This window comes from Gastrolobium bilobum, unplaced genomic scaffold (genome assembly GCF_033153095.1).
Source record: "Gastrolobium bilobum isolate Gb01-03AN ecotype WA unplaced genomic scaffold, APGP_CSIRO_Gbil_v1 utg7888, whole genome shotgun sequence".
Classification (NCBI taxonomy): Eukaryota; Viridiplantae; Streptophyta; class Magnoliopsida; order Fabales; family Fabaceae; genus Gastrolobium; species Gastrolobium bilobum.
In genome coordinates, this window is record NW_026898738.1 from 34,288 (window position 1) to 61,551 (window position 27,264).

At 34.0% G+C, this 27,264-nt stretch overlaps 1 protein-coding gene across 1 annotated transcript; it reads right to left on the reverse strand.

The window, feature by feature from the left end:
* Positions 1–5,637: 5,637 nt before the first annotated feature.
* LOC133283695 (inositol-3-phosphate synthase) lies at positions 5,638–9,254 on the reverse strand. The gene is made up of 10 exons (XM_061480598.1): positions 8,932–9,254; positions 8,743–8,811; positions 8,506–8,641; positions 7,909–8,156; positions 7,580–7,806; positions 7,365–7,480; positions 6,871–7,047; positions 6,600–6,788; positions 6,436–6,498; positions 5,638–6,228 (listed from the first exon to the last, which is right to left on the reverse strand). Exons 1-10 carry the CDS (start codon positions 9,117–9,119, stop codon positions 6,109–6,111), a joined length of 1,533 nt encoding a protein of 510 aa, XP_061336582.1. The 5' UTR covers positions 9,120–9,254; the 3' UTR covers positions 5,638–6,108.
* Positions 9,255–27,264: the final 18,010 nt, after the last annotated feature.

Genomic DNA, 27,264 nt, shown 5'->3' on the forward strand with positions numbered 1-27,264 from the left:
AAATCAACAAAAGGCCCATTTGGATAAATTCTAAAAAAATGACTTTTTTTCATTGTTTTTTTTAAAAGAATTTTTTTAAATGATAAAATTATTTTATATTTGGATGTATGATCTGAAAATCACTTTTACGTAAAAAAATTATTTGGATGTTAAAATAAAAAAACAATTTTTATATATAAAATTACAATAAAGAAAAGATAAAATAAATATGATAAGATGAGGTTAAAATTATATTTTACAATTTTGTATTATCTTATTTCCAAAAAAAAAATTATATTATCTTTTAATTTCTGCTTTTTTTCAAAAACAACCAACTACTGGCTAAAAGAAAAGAGCATTTTAACTTTTATTTTAAATTTTACTTTTTTAAAAAGTTGTTAGCCAAACATCTAAAAATTCTTAAAAAGACTTTTATTTCTTAAAAAAAAACAACTTTTTTTATGAATAAAAGCCCATCCAAATGGACACAAAGTATGGAACTCTTTATAAAACAGAAATATCACCTTACATGTAAGTTTCGTGAAACCCTAATTTTTTTGTTGTCATTATGCACACACTTATGCACAATCCTCCTCCGTGTGAGTACATATATCCAATATCAACCATTGATCCTGTATCAAATAATTTAATTAAATCAAAAGGAAAATAAGTAAAGTGACAAAGATGATAATGGCAGCCTCATAGCCCAAGGAAATTTAAATCGTGTTGGCCATAGAGGTTAAAATTTTAGAGTAGGACAAGAGATCTTCAATTGTCATTATAATTGAAACCGACTGAAATGGGCTTTTGTGGTGAAAGCCATGGCCGTGGGGACATGTGGGTCCTTCGCATCACACAAAAAGTCATAGCTCTTTTTGTCACACTGCGACCGCGTGTATCCTCACTATAATTGACTATCGTCTCTATTGACTCTCCTAGTTCAAGAGGTCCCACACAATATGGCCTTTTTATCAATAATGCAGTTCGGATACTACTTAATCACCTTCCATCAGTGATTCTTTATTTTAATTTTACATGGAAAGTTAAAAAAAAGAAAAAAAAAAAAAAAAGCTAAGCAACAAAGCGAAGGTGTGACTGTGAGACGCACTACATGTGTAAGAAATTGAGGTTATCAATTGCGAGTTCCCTTTTTAAAAAGTTCCACATCGAGGAGATACCTAGTTCAAAAACCCCATGATCTGATTTAAACAGCGGTCCAATCATCTGATACTGGAATCACAAGACACTATTTCATAATATTCATCAGGTACATGTAGATTTGAAGATCTGAATTTCAACATATGTTCAGATTCTCTTTGGACCGTTTATTGATCGCTCTGTTTGTATCTGTGGGATATTTCTTGTCACATATTAACCCTCACAATCTAGAGGCTTTGTCAATGCCAAATACACAGATCTTTAATGGAAAAAAAAGGTAAACATTTACAATGTCCCGTTATATTATAAAAACAAGATGTTCCTTCAATTGGGCCCATTACTCAAGGATTATGTAGCCTCTATTGAAGATTTGAAGGCTTGAAGCTTGAACATACATTACATACTAATATTGTGTGGTGGTTGTGGTGTACGTAGAGCTGGCCAAACGGGCTCGGTTCAGCGGGCCAATCCGTCTCATTAGTTAAATGGAATGGAGTGGATTGAGTTTTTCAACTCACTTTCAAAAGCGAGGTGGAGCGGGCTAACTCATTTTTTGATGGGTTGATAGCGGGGCGGGATGGGATGGGACAGGACAGACCGTCTACTTTGCCACCTCTAGGTGTATGCGGTGAGAATTAAAATTTAAAGAAATGGAAGTGATTGACTAATAAAAGCAAAAAATCATGACAAAACGCATTGCTACTTCTCATTCATCTCAATTATATCGACTAGTAATGAATAAAACTTAGGGCCTCTTATTGTTTATCACAGGATAGCTGATGTCACCGCCATCATGCTATTCTAATTAAGACACAAAATAGATAAACGAAACGTTGATTGCACTAAATAACTTATTACTGTGGTAGCTTAATTTATTTATTTTTTTGGATAACGTTGCTTAATTTTCAGATCCAAAACTTTGATTCTATGTTAATTATGTTGAAAAAAAAACATATGCTTTTTTAAGACTTGTGAAAAAAAAACTGATTGTAATTTGTTAAGTTTTAAATTATTGCTTTTTTAGACTTGTGAAAAAAAAAAAGATTGTTTTTTTTTTCTTTTTTTGGTAGAACAAAACATCTACTTTTGATTTCTTCCCTCATTGGGCAGAGCCGCACAAGGTTGGACCAACCCATTTTAACAACGCGCCAAAGACTAATGGACCCTGCTATTTGCCACCCAAACCAGCCTTAAACTTGCTTTGGTTGCGGCAAGAAGATAATACTATGGAGATTCTAGGTGTCCTTTCTTTACTCTTGAAAAACACAAAACTAAGAAAAATTGTCCACAAGCGACCTGATAACTATCCTTCACAAACATGATTGAAACCTGAAAGGATGTCCCTGCGATGCCTTTATATTTGGACCAATGGTCCAACTTGGGGACTGGTACATCATTTATTCATCACCCAAGCTCTTATGTTTTGCCAAAAGGGTAGTGACTAGTGATAGTGAAGCAAGGCAAAGAACCATGACGGTGTCTCTATCAAGGTATTAAGTTGTCTGTACCACGTGGCTTATTTCGCTAAATAATTCAGCTCTGGTATGGCTGGTTGCGATATTTGATTTTTTTTTTCTTTTTATACCTGATAAGTCTTCAAAAGAGACTCAAAACTTTTAATTGCTGGCTTTCAATTGAAGAAAAATGAGAAATTAAGTTTTTATGTATAATGCAATTTATGGTTGTATTATGTTATTTTGGTACAAGACTGGGCTGATTAAATTGAATGTTAATGCAGATTTTTTCTTTAAAAAAGCCCAAAAGATCAAGTTAGAGGAAGCCCAAACATGAGAGCATGGCTTTTATAAAAATCACCCCAAGTCAGTGACTGAATGTAAGGGCAGAAATGTAAATGAAAGTAAATGCTGAGTAAAGAAAGAGCAAGACTCAACCACACTCGATTGTGTAAAATCATCGAACCACTAAACCATTTGGTGTGTTGTTCTCACCCCATATATGCATGTGGCAAATATGGACATGGAGCGGAACTAGGGGTGGTAAATGAGTCAGGGGCTTTTGATTCGGCTCGTAAAGGCCTGAGCTCGTTTAATAAAAACTCGTGACTCGTGTTGGAACCAGGCTTGGACTTGTATAAAAGCTCGTTTAATAAAAAAGTCTCAGGCTCTAATTCAGAAGCTCGGCCTTAGAGCCTCCCAGGCTAGCCTAGTATATAAATATTTATTTATATTTTTTATACTACTTGTAATAACTCTCTCTCATCAATTTATTTTACCCCATTTTATTGGTTTAACAGACTTTTTGAATGATTTTGTTCTATATTATGCTATTTGGATATATATTGAATTTATGTATATTTATGGAATTACTAGTGCTATTCTATATTATCCTTCATCCTCCTTCACACAAACAAACCCACAAAAACTCATTCGTTCCACTGTGCACTGCTCGTTTGTGTCAATTTATTTTTTACTTTATTTTTATTTTTGTTGACACTTTTTTTATAATGGGCTAAGATAATATAATCTGTTATCTATCTTCTCTCACTTTAATTTTATTTATTTATTGTAGACTTTGTAAATTATTGCTGCAAATTGGAAGCTAAGGTTTCTATCTGGAAATTAATTTTTTGTGGAATTCTGTTCTCTTATTTTTATTCTTTAACATGCTAACGGGCTAAGACAGGCTTCACACAGGCTTTTATTTTTTGTAAATAAACCAGGCCACAGGCCAATATTATATTTGTAACAGGTAACAGGCTAAGACCAGTCGGACACGTTTAAATACAGGCTTGGCCCGTTAAGATCAAAGTTCAGCTCGGCTCGGCCCGTTAACACCCTAAGCGGAATCATGTCCATATATGAAAATCAAGGGATGTAAAAACCACTAAATTTTAAACAAAATATAATAACATATCCATTGCTATTCAGGTTAGTCTTGTGATTATTTCATTTTTATTTTTATTATTATTTTATTTTTCATCCAAATTGAGTTCTAATAATTACAATTTTGAGTCAAGTCAAATGTCAAGATCATTGTAGAAACGATAACGGGGACTTAAATGCATTTTGTATTACTTATTGTTATGTATATTTGTGTGCATTCTTGCATAACTGTTAGAGGCAACAATACCAACCCCAATTTACTTTTTTGAAAAGAGTCATCCCCGATATCTATTGAAAGAGAATGATGTTTTTCATTTTCAATCAGCCATTTGACTGAATGAATACAGTACATATACAATTTTTTCAAATAAAACGATCCTACCCTCTGCTACATTTATGGCTAAAGATACGATTTACCCAAAACATTCGGAATCAAAACGTATAAATTAATATCCTAATGAGACCTATAATTTCTCTCCATTTACTCTTAATTGACAGCTCACACTAACATAAATTGAGCTTCTAATCAATTCCATGATTTCTCTAATTGACAACTCACCAACAATATTTTCATAAATTTCAACTCTTTAAACCGGTTATGAAGTGAGATTAGTTAGCGATATTGATTCTTTTATCACTGGAAAATCTTATCTGTCTAGCACTTTGGCAGCATGCTGATATGTACTAAATCCCAGAATAAGTGTAACAATTCGAATAGACGAAAGCGGGCGGCCCGCCCCGCTCCGCCATCAACCTGCCAAAAAAATGAGTCAGTTCGCCCCGTCCCGCTTTTGAAAGTGGGCTGAAAAATCCAGCCCGCCTCGCCCCGTTTGGCGGGTTGCGGTTGGCCCGCCAGCTCGAGCCTATTTTACACTGACCCGCCTCAATCCACCTATGTCCGCCATTAACCCGCCAAAAAATAAGTCCGCACCGCCCTGCTTTTGAGATGAGTTGAAAAACTCAGTCCGCCCCTCCCCGTTTGGCGGGTTGGCCCGCCGATCCGAGCTCGTTTTGCCGGCTCTATAATGATATCACACATAAAATACTGCAGGATATAAAATATTGACACTGATAACGAAGAGATAATCTCAATTGGTTCGCTTCAAAATAACAGTCATTGACTCATTATCGTACCAACTTGTTATAATTATACGCTACCAGCTTCTTCCTCATCTGAATGAAACTACATATGGGATACAGAAAATTTTCTTGTTTATACAACTTACGAGTTACCACTCATCTTCAAGAAGTTAGTCGAAGATAAAGCAACATAATACATCAACGGAAACCGATTGCTCAAAGGGTAACCTTAATTTCAAAAAGTCTAAAAAGTTCATTATCACTTCGGCCCGCACTTAATTACCAGGCATATAGGAAACAAGGCATAAGCTCTAGGCACCAAAAATTACGACTCCAATATTTCAGAATGATTAAAGCCATGGTGCCTAGATAAAATGAAAGGTGTTTGGGTTATTCTGACCCAATGAAAATCTGCTTGAGACTTGAGAGAGAGGCTTATAGCAGAATAGTTGATTGCAGGAGGATTCAATATTTTAATTTGGCTTGTGAAGAACTAATTGTGACTATCGTTCTGTAGATTTTAGAGATTACTTAGACGTTATACCGTGTCAAAAATACTAAAAAAGAGAAAAGGGTAGAACGATAAACACCAACAGAATACAAAGTACACAAATTAATACATTCATGTACCTAGAAAACAAAATATGCCCTGCTCTAAAAGTAGGCACATACGAGCAAAGGACAAAGTACACAAATTCATACATTCATGTACCTAGAAAACAAAATATGCCCTGCTCTAAAAGTAAGCACATACGAGCAAAGGACAAAGTACACAAATTCATACATTCATGTACCTAGAAAACAAAATATGCCCTGCTCTAAAAGTAGGCACATACGAGCAAAGGACAAAGTACACAAATTCATACATTCATGTACCTAGAAAACAAAATATGCCCTGCTCTAAAAGTAAGCACATACGAGCAAAGACAAAAATATTATCCTTGTGAAAACATCAGCAAACATAATCTAAACAGAAAAAAGAGGGGAAGGGGGATAAGTTTTCTGAACATCAAGCCAGATTATTCCAACTATGATTCTTTCCCATGCTTCACTTGTACTCGAGAATCATGTTATTCTCAGGAGCCAATCCAACACAAGCTCTCAGAATGTTTTCCAGCATTGCTCGCTGCTTTGACAGTGCATTCACCACTGGTGTACCCGGTGGGACCTGTAAAAGTTATTTCGTGAGTCACCTCACCAACTTTTGGGAAAAAAAAGTTTGAAATTCATTTAATAATGATTTAACATTATATCTGGATCCATTGTACCTCAATACTAAGCTTACCGGTTATGTTTCTTGAACTTAATTTCTATATGAAAATAAATAAGTATGTGCATATGTACTCAACATTGAATCAGATAAGATTGAACTCACCAGAGGAGCCTTGGTCAGATAACTGAGGATGGTGGCAACAGGGTGGAATGAGTGAAACTTGTCCTGCAGGAAACCACATCAGTGTATATAACTCAGAAGGCTAAAGATAATACAGGGATAATAGTACAATCAAGCAATGAAATTATTAAGCAATGCATACATACCTCAGCTTCAGCTTTAAACTGAATTCGAGTGCTAAGCTCGGCAAGAAGGACCAAGTCCAAGATAATAGGAGCAGCTAATAGTGAATCCTCGCATGTGTTGTGCAACACAATCGTGCTCTTTCCACCCATGAATATCTCTGAAGTGTACTCATCCATGGCTCTCTTGCTGTCTCCCACGTAAGGCACATACTGCAAAGGCAACAAAGAAGATAGAATCTAAGACCTGACAAGAGAAAGAAACAGAGAAAGGTAGGTGAAATAAAAAAATTACCTTAATAACAACAACATGGTCTGGATGTTCGCCAGGCGCATAGAGGATGGCATTGCTGTTGACCATATCGTCAACAACGTTGCTCTTAGAGATTTCCTTGGAGCGGAAGGTTTGTGGGGCTGAGAGATTCATACCATCATTGTTTCCCAGATGGTTGTAACTCACAATTGATGTTGGCTGTCAGTCATCGACAACACTCTTAAAAAATCAATTTACTTCTACTTTTATGCCAAACAAAATTAGCAATAATGCATGTACAAATGATAGGCTGCCTTACATAAAAGATACACACATGGTATGAAATTGACAATTTCATACATTTACATTTAAAAAGTATATAATATAATCTTAAAATACATGAATGTATGATAATATAATGTCAGATAAGTATTAAATTTTATAGGTATGATTTTATATTATATAAAAGCTTTCAATGTAATGATAAATTTTATAATAAGACTCATAATATACATAAAAAAAAAATTTGAATTTACCTTGATACCAGCCCCCACAAGGAAATCCACCAACACAGATTTCATTTTGGTCTGACCACTCTTGAAGTCATCTCCACCAATCAAACTGTTCCTATTGATGGCAAGATCAATCAGCCCTGATGGCAACACAAACAAAGTTAACAACTTTGCATAAATAAAATTAAGTGAAAGAGAAGGGAGAGATGTATGAGGGAAAAAAGGCAAGAGGAACAAACCTGGGACAAAAGTGTTCTGAGGGCTTCCATTGATGAAAGGAATATTTTCCATAACACAAGCAATTCCATACAATGTGGAAGGAGAAATCTCGGCCTCATCTCTGTCCACGGCAGCCAAGAGGTTTTCCATGGTGTCGTTAAGTCCCACAACTAAATTACTATACCTCTCTGTGTTGGCAGTCCACAGGACAACGATCCTGTCCACTTTGGTGGCTTCCTTAAACTCCCTGAATTCATGTCAACACAGTAACAGATTCAGCATGTTTAAAGCTGAATAGGGTACTACACGAATATAAGGTATAAAGTTGTTAGATTGAAGTCAGACATACTTAATGTCTTTGATGATTTGTTGAACTTGTTCTTTCTTTGTGCCCTTGATAACATTGTTAGCACGGTCTCCTTGGTTGGCAGCAATGAAATCCGGGTCAAAGATTCCAGGGAGTGGAACCATGGATTCCATGTAAGGTCTCAACTGCTTCTGCAAATCAATGTCAAACACCTTGGCCCTGGCCATGGCATCAGCCAGGTTCATGTTACTGATGTCCCATCCCCCGAACACAATGTCGTCAGGGTTGACCTGCATATAGATTTTAACATTACAAGGTCAAATTCATCACACATCTTGGTTAATCTTTAAAAATAAAATAAAATGTTATTGGCACATTAAAATTTGTATTAAGAGATAGACAGGAAGGAAATATTTACTAATATTTCGTTTTGATACTGCATTTGTGTATATACAGTAATATACAAGACTTAGACTACAATGATTAATAGAAATGAAGTAGTATAATAAGGACTAAATTAGAGAAGGGTGTAATTTCAGGAAATGTGATAAAAATTCAAATAAAGAACTTCAATTAACTACTTCTTAGAATAGACTGATGAAAATAAATAATTAACCAATTAATCAATAGAAATCATACCATTGGAAGCAAGCTCTTAAATGGGGCATAGATTTCCTCTCCCTGGAAAGACCCAACTCGAATAGCTGAGGCTTGGGTGAGAGAGCCAAAGTAATTGGCTTGTTGAATCTTGTCCTTTGTTGCCCATGAAATGCCCCTGAGAATCATCAAATACAAATTGACCCATAAATGTTATATAGCATAAGTTTCTATTCGATTACTATAGATCAAAAGATTGGCTAAGAGGTCGAAACTAACTCTCGGTTTGCAATAACACCACCGGTGAGGGTTGAGCCGTTGTTTCCACCCCACCCCACAAGCATTACCCTGACATTCAAACAATAAATAAAGCAGAAAATTGTTTTAAAAAAAAAAAAAAAAAGCCTCTTGATTTTGAATCAAATCAGGGAGAAAGAGGAAAAAAAGGATGATGATTTGAGAGCTAACCCCAATTTAGGGACATGGGTATTGGTTTTGAATTCGTATTTGACGGTTTTGGGTTTGACAATCCATTGATAAGTGCCGTTCCTGTTCTCATGAACAAGTTCGGTGGTTTCATAGTTGTACACGGACTGAATCTCAGTTTCGGTGTACTTGACGTTAGGACTCTCAACCTTGAAATTCTCGATGAACATTTTTCCCTACCAACAAAAATGAAACAACAACAACAACAACAAAAGTAAAAAGTGTTGGAGAAGAAGAATGGCGTAAATGCTGTTCCTCTCTTCTACGAGAAATTAGCGCACGGTGGTTAAGTGCCCCTCAACTTGGGCATAGCAGCCTCTATATATATAGAGGAACCAGCGACCGTGGCTTTACACTTGTCACAACTTGTTATGGATGGTGTCCCAATTTCACTTAATTATATTTAGTGGATTATGGCTTATTATTGATTTAAGATGAGCACCTTCAAATCAAAAAATGCCATTTTTGTTATGGAAAAAAAAGTCTTGGAATAAGGAATTCGTACGAGAGAATACAATTAAGGTATAGATTGTTATGAGAGAAAATTAAGTGAAAGTAAAGACGAAGTTATGGTGTAATTCAATGAAAATGTGTCCAGAAAAAAGTCCAAATTCATTAACATGATGATACTTGTATATGGAATTATAATTTTAAAGGATAATTAAACTAGTATTAAACAATCATAAGTTGAGGAATAAATGCCAACGATCTTAAGAATTCAAATTTGAATTACCATTTTTAAATACAAATTGAATTCATCCATTAATATTTTGTAACAATTTTGATATATTCGTTCATCTTTGTTACTTTTATACTTTTGTTTTCAACTTAAACTTGTTTTATTTTAATATCACGAGATATCACTACATTATTTGAAGATAAAATTAAAAGAAATACTAGTTTCATATTGTAAGAGACTCGTATCTCATGTCATAAACACAAAGTATGTGGAATTCACTTTTTTTAATTTAATAAATAAATTAGTAGACCCCACATACTTTGTGTCTATGGTATCAGATACTATTCTCCTATAACATGGGCTTTTTGACCCTTATAACCCTTAATTAATAACTAATTACCAAATTGCCCTTCATTCAAAACTATTTCGAAAATTTACCCTCCCCAACAAACATAACACCAATCTGCTCATGTTTGACCGTTGACCACGAAACCTACCCGGGTACACCATTACCTACCCGGGTAAATTTTGAAACTCTTTATCTACCCGAGTATGTAGGGGTGTACCCGGGTAGAGTTCTTGAATCTGGGAAAATGGTTGAATTATTTACCCGGGTAAGGAGCAGTGTACCCGGGTAAACATCGACGGTAGGGTTTTAAAATACCCCAGCAGCCCCATTTCGAAAACCCACAAAAGGGGTACCCGAGTAGAGCTGCTGGAGGAGTGTCTTCTTGAGCGATTTCAGGCATAATCTTGCACCAATTCGTCTTGTTTCTGATCATCATTCGCGGACCTTGCAACCTCTCTGCCTTCTACCGATTGAAATCGATCAAAGGTGCATTTTTTTCAGTTTTTTCAATTATGTTATGATTTCTGTTCTGATTCATTGTATTTTCGTTTATATCATTTGATTCTGTCCGAATTATTTTATCAATTTGTATGTCATACGCTTACCCTAACCCTAACCCTAACCCTAACCCTAACATGTATCTAATTTCTGATTTTGGTTATTTTTTCAGTTTAATAGTGTGACACAATGACCTCTCGACGCGTTTCAAAGCTGTCAGTGACCCATTCCGAGAGAAGAACCAAGAGTCGTCACGATGGGTCGTCATCCTCTCAGCCCCAGGCTGCTTCGAGTCAGGCTCCGGACTTGACGTTCGGATATTTGTTTGAGGATGACATACCTTCACACGAGAAGTTCGTGAAGTTTTTCATGACCCGGAAGATCTGCGAACCGAAATCACTGGATTCGGCATTCTTCAACCTAGAGCGTTGTGACATTGTGCCGCTTCTTGAGCAGACACATTTACTTCACCTGGCGGAGATGCGGTGCCCATACTCGGAGGTTATGGTAAGAGCCTTCTACCAGAACCTTGGCTACTCGCAAGGCGAGCTGACTTCCCGTGTCTGCGGGATTGATATCATCATGACTGCTCCTATCTGGACGGAGCTACTGGGGTTCGATTTTGATGGTGTCACAGGAGCAACACTATATGATGGAGACAGCCATCATATATTTGGTGATTATAACCGGGAGACCATTGTTACAGAGACTAGGAGGGCAGACGCTGAGCCCGGTCATTTTGCTCATTATCCTGTTAGCAACTTGTCAGTTTCTGCTCGCATTCTTCATTATGTGGTGACACATATTATTTTCCAGCGCCCGCATAATCACTCAAAGGTGCTGGAAGGGGACTTTGTCATCCTGTGGGCCCTCCTTCACAGTCAGCAGGTGAACTGGAGGCATTACATATGCATACTGATGTGGAAGGCAGCCAAGTCAAAGAAGGCTGAATTGCCTTTTGCATTTCTGGTGCAGAAGATTCTGCATAGATTTGGAGTGCCTATGGCAACAGAGACCTTGAAGACCGCCAGAGGCTGGAATGCTATATTTGGTGAGAGGCTCCTGAAGCAGTGTGGGATCCTACCGAACAGAGCGGGTATCTGGACGTGGAAGAAGGCACCAGAACCACCTGAGATCCCATTCCACCACGATGCTGAGATGGAGGATGCACCTGCAGGTGATGTGTTGGTCTTTATGAGTTTATGCAATTTTGTGTTGTTTAATTTTTAATGTGGTATTTATAAGATGTGTTTTTCATGGTTTATGATGTAGGCCTTGATGATGATGACGATGATGATGGCGTTGCTGAGGTTGATGTCAGACCGACACGTCCCACCCGCAGTCGGCGACCACCAGCTCTTCCTGAGGGTGGATGGACACTTGATCATGTCATGGCATCCATATATGATCTGACTACTGACTTTAGAGGATATAGACAGAGCACGAGCAAGTGGCGAAACCAGATGGACACAAGGGTTGCACGGTTGGACACAAGGGTTTCACGCTTGGAGGGTTTAATTGGCGAGGGTGCCCATACTCATGAGGAGGAGGAGGAGGATGATGACAATGGGGATGACACACAATCGGATGAAGAGAATGGGGAGGACACGCCATCGGATTAGTGTATCCATAAGGTTTCATATCATTGATTTAGTTTGATGTAATGTAGTCATTTTGGTACATTTAGGAACTTTACCTACATTGCATGGATGTTTTTGTACTGGATGTTCAAAATTTGAATGAATGAAATTTTCGTTTTGCGCACGTTCAGACTTGTTGGTTCTATGCATTAGTATGGGACCTTGCATTAATATTGTCATAATTAATTTGGAAATCAATTCAACCCAAAGTACTTTAAATTTCATGTTCAACTTTCATTGGCGCACATCTTGATTACTGCATCCTATTTCTACGAAATCAATCCACCCCCAAGTCATACCGTATGTAGGTATTGCACAACAATTACCAAAATGCAAAAAAAATTGCCAAAACAGCATCTGCAACAGCATCTGCAACTGGTCTACCCGGGTACCATGAACTGGTCTACCCGGGTAGGATGTACTCGGGTATATCATTACGAGTTACCCGGGTAGACCAGTTGCAGATGCAGCAGCAGGTGCTGTTCAATCCATTTTGTTTGCATCTTGGTAATTAACGGATACATTTCAACAATACATTTCAATTTGGCAAGAATGCGTACGATTTCTCCCACATTCACCTCCGTCATATACTTCAGCCAATTTGGCAAGAATGCGTACGATTTCTCCCAGTCACCAAACAACTTAACGATGGCCTTCATTTTTGCCTTCCAGGCCTTCCTGTACGTTATGTTGTATCCATATGTTCCCTGTATCCTCTCCTGTATCAGAGCTGGTCTTGTGGATGGATCTTCCTTTAACATATCTGGAAAAAAAAATAACTTTACCATATTCTCAATTAATCTGAATCATTAAATACACAGTAGAATACATACTCATTATAGCCGCACAAATGACATTTGAATCCAACTGTCTATGATCCTGTGCTAGGCCTTGATTTAGGCATGTGTGACCTTGACCCCATTTACGGACCACCCAATTAGCTCCCTTCTTCGGCTTAATTGCCCTCATATACCAGGGACAACCGTCAGCATGGTTTTTACACTTCATAACAAATCTTGACTCGTCACTTTTTTCAACTATGGCTGTCCTGCGCCCCTTCATACAATGTATCTTCACAGCATGTTGCAATTCTGGTTTTGACCCAAATTCTTGTTGCACAAATAACGGATCTCCTAACTTCCAACCTCCGTGCAAGTCATCATCGCCATATAGGATCTCCAACTCGTCATTAGGGTGCGCCCAGTTAATGAATGAATAATGTTGGCTTTCATTCCAGAATGGCTCCTCAGACCCTGCATCTAAAGATCAACTCTCATTTGTCTGAATGAATACCACCACAAATAATAAATTGTCTAAAGCAAATGTTCAAATTTAATAACTTACCACTACTGACTGGGTCGACATGAAGTGGTGACAAGGCTGGGGTACCGAGACTTACGGCGCTCATGTCAGCCTCAAAATTACCGTCCACGTCAGTGTCTGACGAATCACCTTCTGGAATAGCACTTTCAGGTTCTCCCTCATCTTCGCTGTCCACATAGTCCTCGTCTTCATCCTCTTCATCCTCATCCAATGCTACCTGAGGAGGTGCAGAAGATCGTACAACTGTATCTTCTTGACCGGTACAGTGTGCAGTAGTGGTTGTATGCACCGGTAAAGATGAAGATTGTCCAACATCAATTTCAACATATATCTCAATATATTTTAATACTTTCCATTCAACAAACGCATCTGTTACGAACTCCACATCTTCATCATCATCTATATCGTTTCCAATGTAGTATATTGTATCCATATCCACTACAGTCTCTAACCTGGCTATCATGCGGTGGATGGAATGTATGCCTTCTGACCCCATTTTTTGAAGAATTCTCTCATTCAGTTCATTGCATGTAGTGCCCACTTTGATTTTCATCGTTTTTGTTTTTCCTTCAAATCGGACACCGTTCGGACCTTCAAAATGCCTCCCATTGTAGTAAATAACTATAGGAACCATGTTTGGACTTGAACTCATCTTTCACACAAAAATTAGATCTAGGTTTTGGGTTTGGAGGTTGGTTCGGATTTTTTAGCACAAAATGGGAGTGTGGAGATGTAATCTCAATGTCCCACCAAGATTCAGCTTTCTGAAATGATGAGAAGAAATATGTGTGATGTTTCGGATTAGAGAGGGTAAGAGAGAAAGATTTGGGGTTTCAAAAACCCTATACCTCGCAACAATGGCCGAAACCCATACATATTGGGGTTTCTGGACGCGATTTACCCGGGTACACTGATCCATACCCGGGTAAATAATTCAACTATTTTCCCAGATTCAAGAACTCTACCCGGGTACACTCCTACATACTCGGGTAGATAAAAAGTTTCAAAATTTACCCGGGTAGGTAATGGTGTACCCGGGTAGGCTTCGTGGTCAACGGTCAAACAGGGGCAGATTGGTGTTATGTTTGTTGGGGAGGGTAAATTTTCGAAATAGTTTTGAATGAAGGGCAATTTGGTAATTAATTATTAATTAAGGGGCATAAGGGTCAAAAAGCCTATAACATGAGACTAATATTTTTTTAAAACTAATCCCATTTGGATGTTAGTTTAATCCACGGTCTATTTTAAAAAAAATAGATTATACTTAAAACATCCCTTTTGTATCATATTAAATACTTATATTTTAATATAATTTGTGAGGCTTTATATTTTCTCTCCTCTACAAAATTAAGATGAGAGAATTACGGGTTATTATTGATTTAAAATGCTTACCTCCAAATAAAAAAATGCCATTTTTTATGAAAGAAAATTCTCAGGAGAAGGATTTAGTATGAGATAATACAATTAAGTTATCAAATCAAGAGATTCATATGAGGGAAAATCAAGTGAAATTGGAGAGGAAGTTAGGGAGTACTTCAAGGGAAGATGAGAAAATGTGTCCAAGAAAAAGCCCAATTCATTAACATGATGATACTCTAATATAGAATTACAACTTTGAAGGGTAATTAAGTTAGTAATGAACAATTTGAGAGAGAAATGTCTACGATTTTTAGAATTTAAATTTGAATTATCATTTCAAAATACAAATTTAATCCATCCATTAATTTTTTGTAACAATTTTGATATATTCGTTCATCCTTGTTACTTCTATACTCTTGTTTTCAACTTAAACTTGTTTTTATTTTTTATTTTTGGTAGACATTTTTTATTTTAACATCACATCAGTGCATCATTTGAAGATAAAACTAATTCCATTTAGATGTCAGTTTAATCCATTGTACAATCTATTTTTTTTTAAATATAGATTATACTTAAAATATTACTTTATATCATTTTAAATACAGTTATATTTCAGTATAATTTGTCTGGCTTTATATTTTCTCTACTTCACAAAATTAAGAGGAGAGAAAAAAGAGAGAATTATGGCGGAGAGAATCTAAAAACTCACATGTAGTAAAACACGATCGTTTTATTTAAAGTAACACAAAATTATGTTATTCAAAATGATAATTTCTTTTTAAAATTTAAACTCTTATTTTAAAACGAAATATAAACATGTAAAGATATTTATTAATTGAATCACAAAATAATGAAATTTATTTTTTATACGATTTTCATTAAGAAAAATAATAACAACGAGATTCAAATAATCTGAACATTTTATCTGTTAAAAAATAATAGTGCATAACGAAAAAAATTAATAGAATTAAATTGAATTTTGATAAATTTATCTCAAAACGATGTGTTTTGGGTTGAGAGAAAAAAAACTTCAATGACAAAGATTAATATAGTCTCAGAATAATTTATAAATACAAAAAAAAAAAAAAAAAATCTCTCAAACTTATATAGTTTTTTTTTTTTTGATAACAACTTATATAGTTTTTAAGTGACTAGAAAAATACTAAATCCTTAGTAATAAGGCATAAGATATATTTAATACCATTTTTTATTATCCTCTATAAATTGAGTTAAAATTAAATTAACGATTATAAAATATCATTAAGTGAGAGCTGTTGATCTAATTTTAATCCATCGATAACAAAAATAATTGAAAGAGGTGATAAAAAAATAATAATAAGTATAATTTTTCTTTTAAGAATAATATCAGCTTATTTTATCACAAATTTTGATCAAGAAAATATTTAAAAAGGAAATGTGTAACTTATGTGTGAGGTGGCGTGTGCAAGGAAGAGATGAAAGAGTGAGACGTTGTTTAGTCATTGGTGGCAATTCCGTGAGAGGCCAAGTGCGTGTAGTGAATTATTCTGATGGGTACGTTTGGGGATGGAAGACACTCGAACGTTAAATGGTACTAAGCAGTAGCAGACACTAGTGACCGTGACTCGTGGCTGCACTCGGTACGTGACTCAGATTCAGGAAAATTTGCTTAGTTCTGGAATCTGGGAGTACTTTACTTACTCCCACGCTCCAATCACAATTGCATGTGCACGCTGAAATTTTGTTGGCTATTATTCTAGATCAGACAAGTGTCCCACTTGGACGCGTGGTGCTGTTATAATAAGAGTGTGAGGGTGACTCGGTGAATAGAACGGCGAGGGTGACCTCCACCATGGACACTTTAAATTACATCATAAATAATTTAAAATTATTTAACCGGTTTTTTTTTAAATATAAAATAATTTTTTTCGTTCAGTACTAAAAGAATTAAAAAAAAAACTCCTAATGCATTTCCACATTTCTAGTGGCATTTTTTCCCATCACCCTCGGATGTCTTTTTTTCCCTCTAATATATCTTTAATATGTTATTTAATATAATTATATTATGTGAGAGCATTTTAATTATTTATAGACAAATCAACATAATGATCTTCTCAGCCTTTTATCTCAATTTTTGTTTTCTCTCAAGTGAGAATTGGTGGTGGTGATGGTAACAATGTTGTATGACAATTGTGGTGGTTTACTGATAGTTGATATTTGGTGATTAACGGTGACAGTGACCTATAATGATATTAGTGATGATGGTGGTGGATGGCGCGGATGTGACTAGTTGATAGATAATGATAATAGTGACGATAATAGAGGTGACTAATAGCTGATGGCTGCAGTTAGGGGTGTAAATGGGCTGGGCTAGGCTGAGCTTTGACTTAAATAGGCCAAGCCTTTGTAAAAAACATTAGATATGGCTCTAAATTACAAGTATGGCCTGACCTATATTCAAAAAATAAAAGTCTTGGCCTATGCCTGTTAGCCTGTTTAAGCCTATTAAACATTCAACAATTAAATGAATAACTAAAATAATATTATTTTATTATTCAAAATAATTTTATTTATTATATTTTAAATAAATAATATGATATAGGCCGGCCTGTAGGCTTATAGGTCCGACATGTAAAAAAAAGTGGCTGCGGCGATGGCGGTGGTGGGGATGGTGGTTGGTGGCGGCGACAATGGTAGTGGTGGCATGGTGGTGGTGCTTGTGATGGCATCATGGTGGTGGTGGTGGTGGTGGTGGCAGTGGCTGCGGCGGTGGCGGTAGGTGACGGTGGCGGTGGTAGCGGTGGCGTGGTAATGGTAGCGGCAGGGGTGGTGTAATGGTGGTGGTAACGGTAGTGGCTGGGACAATGGTGATGGTGGTTGGTGGCGGCGGCAGCGGCGGTGACGGTAGTGGCTGCGACAATGGTAGTGGTAGCGTCGTGGTGGTGGTAGTGGTGGCAGTGGCAGTGGCTTGGTGATGGCGATAATGGTGGTGGCGGTAACGACAGTGGTTGCGATAATGATGATGTGGTTGATGGCGGTAGTGGTGGTGATTGTGACTGTGATAGTGGTGGTGGCGGCGGCGACAGTAATTATGGTGATGGTGAGGGTGACATGGTGGTAGTGATGGGTGGAGGTGGTGGCGGCGGCGGCGGCATCGTGGTGGTGACGACGGCATTAATGGTACGACAATAGCGACAGCAATGGTGGCAATGGTCGTGTCGGGATGAATGTAGAGGTGGAGAGTGATTGAGAGAGATAAATGTTTCTTTTTTTGTGCCCAGGAACAAAAAAAGAGAATTTTTTTTATTCTTTTTTCTATTCCCTAGCACAAAAATTAAACCGGTTTATCCTGGGAACAAAAAAATAATCTGATTTTACCAAATGAGTTTTCTATTCATTTCTATTCGCGAAAACATAAATTAAAAAAAATTAATTTCGAAAAGATTGTCATGCACACCTTTATTGTCCTCTCCTCTTAAGATAACTTGCGGAAAAGATAAAATAAATTAACAATATAAGCTCATATATTTAAGGGTAGAATTATATTTAAAAACTCTTACAAACTACACTATGTACTCTCGGGAGAACACTAGGTTACATTATGTCCTCCCAGGAGTACATATTGTAGTTTGCAAAATTTATAAAAAAAAATTATAAACAGATCTTTTTCCTATATTTAATGTAGTTAAAATTGAGATTTTAAATAAAATTGAAAGGGACTAAAAAATCGTAAAATGTAAAATTATAATATAAAAAAATCGTAAAAGCGTTTGAAATATTGATAAAATTATTTTTATGAATTTTTTTTTATAAAATCATAAAATCGTAATGATAAATTATGATTTTAATAACCATGCATATATTGTTTATTCATGAACAAGAGCAAAATTTGATATTATGTCATATCAATTCCTAACATGAGTCTCCTTTAAGATAATTTATACTATTGCAAAAAAGATAAAATGGAACATGAATTTTTTTTGCGAAAAGAATAAAATAAATCAACATGACAAGTTCATTATATAGAGTTGATTCACCAAATATCTAATAAATTAGAGCAGAATTTGATAATCTATTTTATTTTATTCTCTTTATCTGAACACCAAACGAAAGAGGACTTGTTAACAAAATTAAAATGAGCTCTACTTTAGTATGGTAAATTGATAAGAACTACTAGGAATTTGTTGATAGAGTAAATGTCATTTTTGAGTCGTTAACAAAATATACGGTTCTTACTTTAGTCTCTTAAAAAAAAATTAGTCTTGAGATCTTTAAAAAATTTAAAGTGGACTCATTTAGTTGAAATCGTAATCCTTCACAAATTCAACAAAGATCCACATTAATCCCTCAAAAGGACTAAAATGGATTCACTTTAAATTTCATAGAGAACATGTGATTAATTTTTTTTTGTAAGAAACTAAATGGAGAACATATTTTTTTACGATATTTACTCTTGTTCATATTTAGCTTTAAGGCACCGGTTAAAAATAAAAAATTAACATTAAAAAACAAAAACTAACATTAAAAAATTAAGGTATTGAGAACTCAAAAGAATGTTTATTATTTTTTTTGGGTGGTTAGTTTATTATTATTATTTTTTGAGTACTGAGGAGCTTTCAATAAATTTTTCGAATACTTCTTAACTATTAGCCTCAAGGTATTTGTCGATGAGATTTTATCTCATTTCATTTTACGTCATCAACAAGACATATTTATGAATTTAGTTTTGATTAGTTTTAATAAAAAAATAACTTTAATTATTTAATTATATAATATCATACCCAAAAAAAATAATTTACATCAGTTATTTAATGATTTAAAGAATATTTAATATTAACAATAAATCAAGTTTAATTATTGTACGAGAAAATTCTAAATAAAAAGGTAAGAAGGAATATTTTGAAAGCAAATTAAGATAAAATTTTAAAAATGAATTTTTTTTAATAGTAATTGGCTAATGAGTAATGATTACAATTTCTAAATAATTTATACTCTACAAAATTAACACGACTATTGCCTAAACAATCATAAAAACATTGATTATTCTTGCTTAATCAATGGATCATTGGCGAAAGTTCTCCAATTGATGCGTCGGATTCAGCAAGGCAAATCTAAAGGTGTAAATAACCAAGCTGGCTATGTTGAATTCCAACCACTCTTTAATAAAAGGTAACTGCAATTTTATAATAATAACAAAAAAATTAAAGGTAACTGCAAAGTGCAAATTGTTCTTGCTCACTCTCTCTCAATATAGATAAGAATACACAAGAGGATGGCATTTGCAATAAACACATGCAGCACCAGTTTTATAGGCAGACATCCATCAACTGCGAATTGGATTCTCTGAGAGCAAAAGTCCCAAAAATGCACCCTCAACTTCCCCTAACAACCACACAATTTATAATTTTCAAAGGCCTACTTTGAAGCTTTCTTTTCAAAAAAAATACAAAATTATACTTCTTAAACCACAGATTATAGAGATTAAATAATAAGACTCGTTAAATTTGTATACTCTTATACTTTTATTATTTAATTTAGAAAAAATATTTCTGTAATTACTGCAGATAAGTTATCTGCATTTACTCTCAAAATCACATCGTTTTAAGATTGAAAAATTTAAAAAATTATAATTATAAAGACTATAATAATCTGAAAATAAATTAAAATTACAAAAACACAATGATTTTCACCCAAAACGACGTCGTATTGAGCTTACTGCAGATAACTTATCTGCAGTGACCGTAAAAAAGTGAACCCCTTAATTTATGGGGAATGATCTATTTATAAACTTTATTTATAAATTACACTAAATATGACCGATCGTATACTCTTAATTAAAATATGACCGATCATACTTAATATAATTTGTAAAATAAAAAATTTATAAATATACTTTCGCCTTAATTTATTCGTCGATTTGTAATTTGTAATATATGAGTACGGAAATACACCCCTTACCCAGAGCTGACTCTATTTGACGTGTCGTACATGATAGGATAAAATCATGAGAGATTCATTTACAAAAAAAAAAAAAAAAAAAATCATGAGAGATTCTACTCCAAATCCATGCCTGAATTATTTTATCGGTTATTTGATTTTAAGTATTAAAAGGATGTGTATGACAATAATTTTGTTTTCTATCAGCTTTTGAAAAATATATAAAAAAATACGTGTTATTGGATTACGTGATGGGCATTTATCAATTAGTTTTAGGTGGTGTTTAGTTGGGGGTATTTTTGAAGATGTCTATGCAAGTGAAAGTGAGAAAACAAAACAGTCATGTTTGGTTCGCGGTTTTCTTCAATTTCTTCATCTAAGTGATTTGCATAGATTTCAGCATTTTGTGGTAGATAGCTAGAAAAATCTACTGTTAGGAAAACCAATTTGTACGTGGTTTTTCAAAGATAGCTAGGAAAATGAAGCAAAACACACAGTAAATTTTTTTTTCCACCAAACAACTTTTTTTAACATTTTTTTATCTATCTCACTTTATCTAACTTTCTTACCATATCCCTATCAATTCTATTTCTTTAGGGGGCCGTTTGGTACATGGTTTATCTTAGGATTCCCGGAAAAATAATTTTTTGTAAATTTTAAATTTTCAGATATTATCGTAATCTGGATGTAAAAATCATATTTTTGAAAATTGAGATTCCCGGACAAAAAAAAATTTCTCTTGTACCAAACGCCCCCTAGTATTCAAAAAATTTCTCCACAACATCCCTTTAACTTAAAACGAGTAACCAAGTACAAGCGGTTTTCATGGAGCCATGTGATGTGATCGTACTTAAAGTTTTGAATAAAGACAATGGATTATAAGCTTAGGTGTACATGGGTCCTAAAAGTGTCACAAATCATGTGATAACCACATGACGAAAATTGGCCTATAACGTAAATGGCTGTGACTAATTAGATAATGGTTTTGTGGCTTGTATCTGTTGGATGGTTAAGATTAAGAAAATATTCAAGTGGCCCTCCTCAGCTGAGAAGTTTTATATATTTATAGGAGTCAAATTGAAATTGGTTTTTGCGATGTAAATGGTGCATGTTATTCTTCAGTAGGTTGTCCCCATCATTTGGGTAATTAGAGAACCGAACACAATCAGAGTACTTCTCGAATTTTCAATTTTTTTTTATCTGGATCCTCTCATATGAAAATTTACATAAACATATCATGTGTGAAAGCATAACCATACAAAGGTGGATCAACGGTAAAAAAAAGAGAGTAAAATAAATAATTACGGAATCATAACCGTTAATTTACCTTTATACGGTTGTAATCTAACACATGACCATATCATGTTTTTTTTTTGCACATGAGAGGGATCCATTTCTTTTTTCTTTTTTATATAATTTGTTGATTACATCTAGAGTTTGTCCAAATTGGACCTAAGATCTCCATTGTACATTTGTATCACGACTTTGAACCTTCACATACATTCCAACAGTAATTATTTATTTTAAATACAAGAGCATGTTAAACGTAAAATACAAACCTTAATTATATATAGACAATGAGTAGTCTATTGAGTGAAATAAGTGATATGAAACACTGATGTAGTTAAGTGTGGCTTATTCAATTATAATAGCATTTACGCCCCTTAAATATCATCCCCGCTAATAAAATAAGCAATGATTTTGTTTGCACAATACTTGTATTATATCATTTTTATACTTTTTTAATAAAATAATAAAAAAAGACATTTTTGTTGGAATCGACAGTCACACACAAATCGAAAAATAAAAGAGAAAAAAAGAAGAGAGAATTTTGACATGGTGATTTAACCTGGTTCACCTAATGTAGGCTACATTCACTTTGTTTGTACTATATTTACCTCACCGTCACTCGTTACAAGTTACTCGATTTACAAAGAGAATATAAATAGAATTATAAAACTCTAACAACAGTTATTCATGGGACCAAGCCTAAACTACTATGAAAAAAATTACAATAATTCAAAGGCCCATAACAGTATCTAGCTTCTACAGGACCTCAGTTGTTTTTTTGCTGACCACAAAAATAGAGATTCTCATCAGCATGCAAAGTATGAGTCATACCTAACAATTCAGAGGCCCATAACAGTATCTAGCATCTACAGGACCTCAGTTGCTTTTTTGCTGACCACAAAAATAAAGATCCTCATCAGCATGTAAAGTATGAGTTATACCAAATAATTTTTTTAGTACATAATTTATTTATTTTTTCTCATTCGTATGTGTAGGTAACAAAAGTTATAAAATGCTTACAAAAAAAAAAAAAGATAAAATAAATAATGTGCATACCAATGAAATAATTAATAATTTATATCTCTGGTTTGATTATCGTTGATCATCTTTTCACTTTTTTTTTGGAAGAGATTTCTTTTCAATTCAAGAGACCGAACCGAAATATTTTATTTATTTATATGCACCCATGGAATATTTTATTTATAAACGCCAACCACGAATAAATAAAAAGGAATTGAAGGATTATTTCCTTCTTCTTTTTTTAATAAAAAGACTGCCTGAAATTTTTAAATTTGGTAGAAAACAATTGATAAAATTAACTTTATCTAGCACTCACTTATTTATTTTATTTATTTTTGAAAATATTCTATCAGTTTATCACTACGTGATTAGTCCGATTCGGAATGGTCTAGAATTAAAGTTTTAAACCTTTTCCAAAAATGATACTAAGGAAAATTAAACACATGCTTTCACCGTATATGCTACACTTCATACCACATTTATATATTATTTCAAACTAAAAGTATAGTACATTGTAGCATCAAGAATGATATTTGTGTTTAACAGGAGCGCTTTTTCAATGCAACCGACGCATGTAAGTCTTCCATTGAGTTTTTGACATTTGAATTATTTAATTTTTTTAACTTTTCATCTGTATAATTTATATCCTCTTTCTCCTATTTTAATTGGTGGGTCGCATCCAATGAATGGTGCGACCGTAGCACAATAAAAATTCCGGTTTAACAGAGATGTGTCCTTACCTGAGATTATATAGTAAAGTTTTTACCGAAAAAAACTGCTACCCCCAATTATCTACGATTTTTAATGTTTGAGACTATAAAAGAACAAAAAATTAAGGGAAAATAATTTGTCATTTTAAAAGATTTAAGTTATGTCTTTTTTTTTTTGGATAAATCATATGTATTTTTTATGGGAGATAATCCTGTTCGGAAAGAGTCTAGAATTGAAGCTTTAAATTCCTACTAAAGATGGTACTGAGGACTGAGGAGGAGGAAGATCGAACACATACTCTCTCTCTTACCTGCTTAGCTCCCATGCGTCAACTGAGCTATCATCATTGGTACGCTATGTCCTTTTATCCTCTTATATAACTATGTATTCTAGAGAGTACATAATTATAACATTAAAGTTATACTTTTTTCTCTCTCTCTTCAGACACTGTCGGGTGACGTGAAAAGTGAAAAAAAATACAACTTTAATATTATAATTATATATTCCCTAAAATATAAAGGAGTGAAAGAACATAAATTAGGTCTTTTAAAAGGGTAATTTTTTTATCTAAAATTAATAAGCATTTTGGAAGTATATCATCATACTAACTGAGAGTAATATGTGAAGATCATCCATTTGAAATTTGACCAATTCAAATTGTTTTGGATGATATATCCAACTTAGGCTCAATAATTACAGAGCCAATTAATTAAAAGGAAATCCCTAAGTTGTTGGGAAGGAGAATATTTTTAGTACTATGGATACACTGAGTTTTCGATGTATCTTTTATTCACAATATAATATGTGTCTTACTTTTATCACATTATAAATGAAGGGAAAAACTATTTTCATTTTACATGAGACAAGTTTTTTCTTCTACACATCCTTCAATAATTGTGTCATCTTTTTTTTTTCTTTTTTCAGGTGGTAGAGCCCACAAGTTTGTTTCTATGATATGAGATAACTATCTCCTTTAACATAGATTAATAAAATCCATAAATAGAAGATGCACAAAAAAATTCAATACATTGTAGCACTAAAATTTTTTTGCCTCAAAAGATTGGGCAGCCTCTAGCTACATACAAGAGGGGTATTTAATCATTATCCTCGTTCAGAAAACAATGCGTGAGGTACATATTCTACCACCACTAGGACTACTCCATAGATATTTGAGCACACCGTTTATTATGATAAAGTACACAAATCTGTTCACAAACCAATCTGAGATGGGACAACTATGAAGATACTGGGACACAAAATCTGAATGATGAGGATGGAAAATTTTAATGAGGTTGTACAAACATGAAGAAATTGTCGAATTTGACATGATGCTTATGGTTTAACGCCCGTAGTGTCCGCAAGCTGCGAAACCTCAACTTCCCAATCCCGACCACAGGATCCAAATCAAACCCAACAAACTTTTCTAAAGTTCCTTAGGAAGTTTACGTTCTTTTGGTAAATCCGGGTAACTCATAAACAACACTGTCTCTTTTGTCACACTACGTCTTTTTTCCTTATGAATTTTTTTTGTGTTGCTGCTCCACGTTTCTTCTTTGTTTACCCCTGAAAGTTACGTCTTGTAAGATTTCTTCGGTGCATGGTAATGGTCACATTAAAGGATGATTCTTGCTTACCCTTAAAAGATTTAGCACATTTCAAAATAATACTCAATCTACTTTTTCATCTTTACATTTTAGGAGTGAAACCTAAATTCGTCCTCTAAAAAAATATTAAAATCCGAACTTTATTAGTTTCATTATGCATTTATGAATATTTTATATAAATTAATACAATAGTTAACCATAATTTTAAAATTAATTAAAATAATGTGCTCAATATTTACATTTTTGCACAAAATTTTATTTAATATAAATAAATATTAACTAGATCTACACCCATAATGGAGGAAGGTGGATATTTGGACCATAATAAAAATGTACTTCTATTTGAAGAGTACCTTTACTCATACTAATTCTTAGATGGAGTGAGTACCTACGATAAAGTGAATGTATTACATTCGTTCTCAAAACAATGTCGTTTTGGGTTGAAAAATTTAAAAATTATAATGAAAGATTATTATAACCCTGAAATAAATTATAATTACAAAAATACCTTGATTTCTGCTTCAAAATGACGTCGTTTTGAGCTCACTGTAGATAAGTTATCTACATTGACAGTAGAAAAAGCGAACCAAATAATATATGCCTAAATATTTATCTTTTTAGAAAAACTTTTGACTATCCATAATGCAAACCATTGAATGTGGTCAAAACCAAACCAAATGGATTTAAATTGAATAAAATGAACCAAAAAACCTGAAACTTAATTGCTTATGTTCTCTTTTAATGAAAACACACTAGTTTAATTCAAAACTCATTTTCTCGTTTATCAAACCAAATCAGACTATAGAAAACCAGATTCATAACACAAACATATATGGTTTTAATTATATGAATTTGTTATTTGTATCTACTCCATGATGTTATATTACTATTTTTAGGTTAACTTACACTTAATTATTTTTACTATTAAACATTGTTTATTACTTATATATAGTAAAAATACTTATTTGTTGGAAGTTATTGTAACTATTTTAGAACCTAGCCAAATTTGAGCATAGAGAATTCGAGATTCCAATAAGCAGATTTATAATTATTGGAAGCTGAAAAAAATTTATTTAAAAAGTAGGAGACATTGAATCCACCACAAAATTTGTTTGTGATGCATTTGTTGCTTACTTCTCTTCCTTTTCCCATTTTTAAACAAACAGAGTTTCTGGACCGCGAATTTGTAAAGGGCCAATTAAGGGCCTGTAAAGACAAAATATGTAGACCTGCTTTCATGAATTAGATATAGTTGGTGGGATGATCAATGAACGGGTTTCTAGGCACATATAGAACGCTCTAGTGTCTTTACTATAGCTTGATGGACATCATTGTCGTGAATCAAGTTTCTGGAGATTTCCAGAGAATTACACCATTATTAGTATACAAACTTATGTTTTATGTAATAAAATTTGATGCATGAAATCTCATAAATACTCTAAAGCTAAGCTGTAGAGAGCCACTCAATTCTCTTAAAAAAAATGTTATGGAAAGTCATCTCAATTTTCATCCTAATTTACCAAAAAAAATCATAATAACACGAGTTTTATAAGTATTATTAAGCCTGAATATACAGTTGAGGCCATAAACTTTTTTTTTTTTGGTAAGCGTTGAGGCCATAAACTTCACACTCAGTTCCAGTGTTCGTATGATCTACGTAATTTAAAAGAAATAGAAACGATCATTGATAAATTTTGCACTCGATGTACGTATAATTAACAAACTCAATATAACATTATTTTACATGTATTAACATTTCTGAAAATATATTATAGATTTTGGATGACGGGCTTGGACCGGGTTGTTATCGAGTTGAAAAATCAAAATTTGTATACAAGCCCTATGGGTCAAATTTAAAAAAATAAAATAAAATAAAGGGTAAAGGATTTTTCAGTGAATGAAAATAATAAGTTATTTTCGGTGAGC

Excerpts from the sequence above, each read along its gene's own strand:
- LOC133283695 (XM_061480598.1), bottom strand. The coding sequence starts at position 9,119 with ATGTTCATCGAGAATTTCAAGGTTGAGAGTCCTAACGTCAAGTACACC. Across the intron at positions 8,812-8,931 it reads ACCCATGTCCCTAAATTGGG|GGTAATGCTTGTGGGGTGGG; the intron begins GTTAGCTCTCAA and ends TTTGAATGTCAG. Across the intron at positions 7,481-7,579 it reads TCAGAACACTTTTGTCCCAG|GGCTGATTGATCTTGCCATC; the intron begins GTTTGTTCCTCT and ends TGTTGCCATCAG.